Here is a 7500-nt window from a genome sequence, read left to right as displayed (position 1 = left end):
TGAAATTGAATGTAAAGTGAATGTTTTCTTGTCTCAGAAGCTGCTTTCAGTTGTTATGCCTTTGTTTCATGCAGCAAGTCATTGGGAGGAAATACAGCATGGTATAAATTAAATCCCTAATATAAACAGGGAAAAGTAGTGTAAGTGTTTCAGGAACAGTCTGAAGCTGTCGTGTGAAGACCGTCAGGGACTCAGCAGTTCTAGAAGTAGAACCTCGGTGTCAGAGCAGAAGATTCTCCATCATCAACATGTCTCTGTTTAAGACAAACAAAAGACCTAATGACTACACCAGGTCTCATTAACAAAGAATCAAACAATCATGATGAAGGTGACGGAGCTTCCTGAAGTTCTCAGGGACAACCTGTTAAACATCACACATGAAAAAAGCAGAGCTGGAGTAAAGACCTTCACCATACCTGTCACAACACCTGCTTCCATAACATGCAGATGGAACAACATCTGCTCGTCCCTGGGCAGGTGAACCTCCTGAGATGTCTCACCATGCTCTCGGCTTTTATTAGCGACAAGCAAAGGGAGAGGAAGCAGCAGTCGGTTACACTCGGAACAGTAAAGTGCAGCACGATCTTCTCCGTTCCTCAAGCTCACACTGAACTCCTCCACTGAAACAACTACAGAGAGAGAGACTTGTGGAATCATCTACACACATCACAAGTCTTTCAGAAGAAAAACACACACACACACTGAAGTCAATATCTCAGGCTGTCGTCGGTGGAGCACGGTGGTGGGAGCATCGGGATATCGTCCCAGGGCTTTTACACCAACCAAGGGAACAGGACATGTTGGAGAAGAGAAGGAAGAAATGTTCTAGCAGAATATTCTCATCACCACCTTCTGTGGGATCTCCGATCGTTTGCTGACTCTAAATGAAACAATCTGATCACGTTTTGTAAAGTTTTAGTCTCTTAAAGTCGTAAAAAAAAAAAACAAATTAGAAAACTTTTTAAAGCTTTACGTGAAAGTTTAAATGTTAAATTGTTTTGTAATGCGCTGTAGTTTGGCCGTCAGTGTGTCAGAGATAAAACTCAGATGTTTCTGTTGTGTATCATAAAAATGGCTGTTTTTTCTGCAACAGTTTAATGCGATGGTTTTGTTGCTGCAGGCGGTTTGACGTGAGATTTGTTGCACCATGAGAAGGAAACTCGGACGCTCCTGTTCACCTGTCACTCAAATCTCACAGCGGGAATCACATCACAACAGCTGAGCGATCCTTATTTTCCCCACTGTGCTCTCTCTCTCTCCCTTTCTCTCTCCCTTTCTCTTTTTCTCTCTTTGTCTCTCCTTTTGTCTCTCTTTGTCTCTTTCTCTTTTTCTCTCTTTGTCTCTCTCTCTCCCTCTCTCTCTCTCTGTCTCTCTCTCTGACTGTCTCTCTCTCTGTCTCTCTCTGTCTCTCTCTCTCTTTGTCTCTCTCACTCTCTCTCTATCTCTCGCTCTGACCCCCCCCCATCCCATGTCGGGGGCAGACATGCTGTCCCGTGTGAGCTCCATGTTCCACAGAGAGAGGACAGACTGGGAGCTCAGTGACTCTGCCGCCTTTGATTTCTCTGATGACTTGGTGGAGGACGAGATGCCCAGGTTTAATAAGTTGAAGGTGGTCGTGTCGGCCGAGATGGACGAGTACACCGGGTCGTCTCCGAACGGAGCTGCTGTCAGCACCTTCATCAGAAGTGGAGAGGACGATGATGACGACTCGCTGCTCGGCTCCACCTCCGGACTGGGGGCGGAGCCGTGCAATAACTGTGCTACGAGGAAGGAGGACATCAAGCGGCGCAAAGTGATGAAGAAGCTGATGATGGCAGCTGTGCTGTACTTCCTGTTCATGATCGGAGAGCTCGTAGGTAAAAAAAACAAAAAAAATGGACACATTTAAAAAAAAAAAAAAAAAAACATAAACGGTAATAAGACCTCTCACTCTGTGTGTGTGTGTCTCTGTGTGTGTGTGTGTGTCTCTGTGTGTGTGTGTGTCTCTGTGTGTGTGTGTGTGTCTCTGTGTGTGTGTGTGTGTGTGTGTCTCTGTGTGTGTGTGTGTGTGTGTCTCTGTGTGTGTGTGTGTGTGTGTGTCTCTGTGTGTGTGTGTGTCTCTGTGTGTGTGTGTGTGTCTCTGTGTGTGTGTGTGTGTCTCTGTGTGTGTGTGTGTGTGTCTCTCTGTGTGTGTGTGTGTCTGTGTGTGTGTGTGTGTGTCTCTGTGTGTGTGTGTGTCTCTGTGTGTGTGTGTGTGTGTCTCTGTGTGTGTGTGTGTGTGTCTCTGTGTGTGTGTGTGTGTCTCTGTGTGTGTGTGTGTGTGTGTCTCTGTGTGTGTGTGTGTGTGTCTCTGTGTGTGTGTGTGTGTGTCTCTGTGTGTGTGTGTGTGTGTCTCTGTGTGTGTGTGTGTGTGTCTCTGTGTGTGTGTGTGTGTCTCTGTGTGTGTGTGTGTGTCTCTGTGTGTGTGTGTGTGTGTGTGTGTGTGTGTCTCTGTGTGTGTGTGTGTGTGTGTGTGTGTGTGTCTCTGTGTGTGTGTGTGTCTCTGTGTGTGTGTGTGTGTGTGTGTGTGTGTCTCTGTGTGTGTGTGTGTGTGTGTGTGTGTGTCTCTGTGTGTGTGTGTGTCTCTGTGTGTGTGTGTGTCTCTGTGTGTGTGTGTGTGTGTGTGTGTGTGTCTCTGTGTGTGTGTGTGTGTGTGTCTCTGTGTGTGTGTGTGTGTCTCTGTGTGTGTGTGTGTGTCTCTGTGTGTGTGTGTGTGTGTGTGTGTGTTATCTCCAGGTGGCTACATTGCGAACAGTTTAGCCATCATGACTGATGCATTACACATGCTGACTGATCTGGTGGGGATCGTGGTGTCTTTACTGGCTCTGTGGCTCTCAGCCAAACCACCAACACACACTTTCAACTTTGGCCTACAGAGACTGGGTACACACACACACACACACACACACACACACACACACACACACACACACACACACACACACACAGATACACACATACATACCTCCATTCCACTGCTCAGTACTGTTTCTCTGTATGTAAGTGTAACTCAGTGTATGTGTGTGTGTGTGTGTGTGTGTGTGTGTAGAGGTGCTGTCTGCAGGTATCAGTGTGTTGTTGATCTACATCCTGACTGGAGTGCTGCTGAATGAAGCGGTACAGAGAACAATCCATCCCGATTTCACTATTGACGGAGATGTCATGCTCATCACGGCTGCCGTGGGCGTGGCAGTCAACCTCATGTGTGTATGACTTACTGATTGTCTCATGGATTATTAATACTGTCATTATCATTGGGCTAACTTTGGTGTGTGTGTGTGTGTGTGTGTGTGTGTGTGTTTGTGTTTGTGATTGTAGAATGGGATTTCTCCTCAACCAGTCAGGTCACCTCCACTCCCACTCTCATTCTCACTCCCACTCGCAGAGGCGGGGGCAGGGGCAGGGGCAAGGGCAGGGGCAGAGTCAACACTCTCACGGCAGCTTAGCGGTGCGAGCGGCATTTATTCACGCACTGGGGGACCTGGTACAGAGTGTCGGGGTTCTGATCGCTGCGTATATCGTCAGGTTTAAGGTACACACACACACGTGCACACACACACACACTCACTTTTAAGGCTCGGCACCAAACTATTACTAGAACTTTGACTGCATTAATGGTTCCATGAGTGCGTGTGTGTGTGTATGTGTGTGTGTGTGTGTGTGCGCATGTCTGCGCGTGGGTGTACGCGCGTGTGTGTGTTGTGACCAGTGTGGAGATGATTTGTGTCTTGACACAATGTAGCTTTTCACTGCTACTGTATATCACTTTGTGTGCTTGATATTTGAGAGTGTGAAGCTTTATTGTGTGTGTGTGTGTGTGTGTGTTATGACCAGTGTGTTAGATGATTTGTGTCTTGACACAATGTAGCTTTTCACTGCTACTGTTTATCACTGTGTGTGCTTGATGTTTGAGAGTATGAAGCTTTGTGTGTGTGTGTGTGTGTGTGTGTGTGTGTGTGTGTGTGTGTGTGTGTGTGTGTGTGTGTTTTCCAGCCGGAGTATAAGCTGGCTGATCCTGTGTGTACGTACATATTTTCCGTGTTGGTTCTATTCACCACGCTGCACATCATCAGAGACACTGGCCTCATCCTGCTGGAGGGTAACACACTCACACACTCACACTCACACACACTCACACACACACAAACTCTCTCACATACACACACGCACACTCTCTCACACACACTCACACACACTCACACACACACAAACTCTCTCACATACACACACACGCACATTCTCACTTTCACGTGTAAACACTCACTCACTCGCACACATACTCACTCATACACACACTCACACACACAAGCACACTATCTCTCACACATACACACTATCTCACACACACACACTCGCTTACTCACAGACACACACATACACACACTGACACACACTCGCACAAACTCACACACATTTTCACACACTCTCTTACACATTCACACACACACACAATGGTGTAATGAGGGAAGTACTGATGACCTCACAAGAGAAACCACACACACACACACACACACACACACTCACACACACACACACAATGGTGTAATGAGGGAAGTACTGATGACCTCACAAGAGAAACCACACACACACACACACACACAATGGTGTAATGAGGGCAGTACTGATGACCTCACAGAGGAAGCCATACTCACACACCCGTCTCTCTAATCTCTCTTTTTTTATCTAAATTTCTTTTCTTCTCTTTTTAAAAAATATTGTTCTTTGCTTCTTTTGTCATTTCTTTAGTTATTTTCTTTTTTGCTTTTATTTCCATTTACACTGGACACTTGTGGGTGGTGCTATAAATATTGTGGCTCACTGATTGGTCAGACTCTGTGGCATAGTGTAGAGCTTGTCTGATGAGCTTTGTGTACATTGTGTTTAATCACAGTTGTGTCAGGTTTATTATTGAGATGGTAACTGTAATACATGTGAGTGACCACTATATACATTCATCTCACTGTGTGTGTGTGTGTGTGTGTGTGTGTGTGTGTGTGTGTGTGTGTGTGTGTGTGTAGGCGTTCCCAGACACCTGAAAACGAGCGTGATGAGGGAAGATCTGTTGAAGCTGCATGGTGTGGAGTCTGTGGAGGATCTGAAGGTCTGGGCTTTAACCGCTGATCGTACTGTGGCTCTTGCACACCTTCAGCTTGGTGAGACGCACACACACACATACACATATACACACACACGCATACACATACACACAACCTACTTTTTTCAAAGAATAAAAACATAAAGGATGTTTAAAAAACAGTTAAACATTGGCTTGTTGTTAAGCAACAGTATGTAAACTAGTAGTAAGTCTGTACACACTGTTAACAGTTAATATAATGTCTGAACAGTTAAGCTCCTCCCACTTTTCTAAGATACGGAAAGCACTTGGGCTATCTGATGTAAATTAGCATTTAAATACAAACGTGTGTGTGTGTGTGTGTGTGTTTTCCTCCTCTCCAGCACCAGGAAGTAGGGGTAACTGGGAAGAAGTGCAATCTAAAGCTCGTCACCTGCTGATGATGTCACACGGCGTGTCACACTGCACAGTGCAGATGGAGAGCCACACACAGCGAGGCACACACTCCTGCTCTAACTGTGTGTTAACCAGTGCCTAATCACACACACACAGTCGCTCTCCTTCTTCCTATACAGGTTGCTATGCAACAGCGAAATGCGCCAAAGCCGGTACAAGTGTGTTTTTAGGGATTCAGTCGGAAGGTTCTCATGATTAATTTTCTTTTCTTTTCACCTTTTTCACACACACACACACACACACACACGATCAGTAAATGAATATATGGTAAATAAACCCACTGTTAGCTTGAACATTGACATTATTTACATTCGATTTGTAAAAACACTCCATATTTCCTTCAGTCTGGATCAATTGAACCTGAGTCAGTATTAAATCCTGTATTAAATGATCCTGAGTCCTGTGTTATGGCTTAAGCAGTAGATCAGCTGGACTCTGTCAGGACTCGGCACTGATCTGAACACAACTCAGTTAAACCTTGTGCTTTCATTTGAATGTCTTTGTGTAACTCAGACATTTGTGCATCAGCTCCATGATCTGGGATCTAATTCATTTCAGCTGATCAGAAACACATTCATGGCCAGCACAGATTTTCTTACACTTGATACTCAGTACCGTCATTTGTTAGCCGAATATTAGGTGATCGGACAAGATGGAAAAACTCAGTGATCCCAAAGTGCAATAAAATTCATGACTTCCATCTTAACCATTTAGTTCCTTCTTGCTCTCAGATGATGCACTGAGTCACATGTTAACATTGTGTTTGTTTTTTAATTTTTTTTATTATTATTTTTTTTTTAATGTCACCTGAATGGTTTAGTTGGAATGTTTCCGAGCGCAGATGATCGATGTGCCTTTATCCATCCTGTTCACTCTGTGCTACAAACATCTGGAAATCACTTTAGTTTTAATTCTTTTCTGTTTTATTTTTTTTCCACATAAAGAAACGTTTTTGTGATTCTTGTATTTGTGACAAAAACACAATCTATGCCTTTAACTGTTGTTGCTTTGATTTGTTTTTTTTAATTCAGTTTGATTATTTTTTTACATAATTTGTCTGATGTTTTGCACATTCCAGTATCATGAGTAGTAATTAATCCTTTTGTTTGCAGTATTTATGTTACACTAAAACTGCGCTCTGTGTGAGAGCATCGTATCCTTCAGTAAAATAAACCTGTTCTCAAAGTCCTGCACAAGAAACTTACTCATTCTACACACACACACACACACACACATTCTACACACACACACACACACACACACACACATTCTACACACACACACACACACACACATTCTACACACACACACACACACACACATTCTACACACACACACACATTCTACACACACACACACACACATTCTACACACACATTACACACACGCGCACACACACTCTCATTCTACACACACACACTCTACACACACACACACACACACATTCTACACACACACATTACACACACACTCACATTCTACACACACACACACACACATTCTACACACACACACTCACTCACATTCTACACATACACATTACACACACACACTCACATTCTACACACACACACACATTACACACACACTCACTCACATTCTACACATACACACACACACTCACATTCTACACACACACTCACATTCTACACACACACACACACACATTGTACACATACACAGACACATTCTACACACACACTCACATTCTACATACACACACATTGTACACACACACACACACACAAGATGGCGCTAACTCTGCTTAAACATTCTACACACACATACATTCTACACACACTCACACACTCACGTTCTACACACACGCACACACTCACATTACGCACACACTCACTCTTACACACACACAAATTCTATACACACACACATTCTACACACACTCACACACATTGTACACACACACTCACATTATACACACACTCATTCTACAC

The 7500-nt window shown here is 44.2% G+C and overlaps 2 protein-coding genes and 1 long non-coding RNA gene across 4 annotated transcripts in view; 2 read left to right on the top strand and 1 right to left on the bottom strand.

The window, feature by feature from the left end:
• The window catches only part of slc30a4 (solute carrier family 30 member 4), an 8232-nt gene extending 1456 nt beyond the window's left edge, over window positions 1–6776 (top strand). Inside the window, exons 2-9 of one of the 2 annotated variants that reach the window (XR_007144641.1) lie at window positions 1121–1856; window positions 2755–2901; window positions 3068–3221; window positions 3337–3550; window positions 4012–4117; window positions 5037–5171; window positions 5476–5795; window positions 6761–6776. Coding sequence is in view for 1 of the 2 variants with exons in the window: in XM_027158877.2 (XP_027014678.1) it covers window positions 1469–1856; window positions 2755–2901; window positions 3068–3221; window positions 3337–3550; window positions 4012–4117; window positions 5037–5171; window positions 5476–5630 (1299 nt within the window). In the remaining variant the exon portion in view is untranslated. Of the gene's footprint in view, window positions 1–1120; window positions 1857–2754; window positions 2902–3067; window positions 3222–3336; window positions 3551–4011; window positions 4118–5036; window positions 5172–5475; window positions 6734–6760 lie in introns of those variants that run through there. The other variant, XM_027158877.2, reaches the window with a different exon arrangement.
• The window catches only part of LOC113657299, a 1727325-nt gene that overhangs the window by 992803 nt on the left and 727022 nt on the right, over window positions 1–7500 (bottom strand). The gene's annotated exons all lie outside the window — the stretch shown is intronic.
• LOC125146171 overlaps window positions 1–7500 on the top strand; it is a 1103650-nt gene that overhangs the window by 542594 nt on the left and 553556 nt on the right. The gene's annotated exons all lie outside the window — the stretch shown is intronic.

The sequence above is a fragment of the Tachysurus fulvidraco genome, chromosome 13 (assembly GCF_022655615.1).
Source record: "Tachysurus fulvidraco isolate hzauxx_2018 chromosome 13, HZAU_PFXX_2.0, whole genome shotgun sequence".
In the NCBI taxonomy this organism is placed as follows: Eukaryota; Metazoa; Chordata; class Actinopteri; order Siluriformes; family Bagridae; genus Tachysurus; species Tachysurus fulvidraco.
Note: the sequence above shows the minus strand (reverse complement) of the source record. Positions and strands in the feature narration are given on the sequence as shown.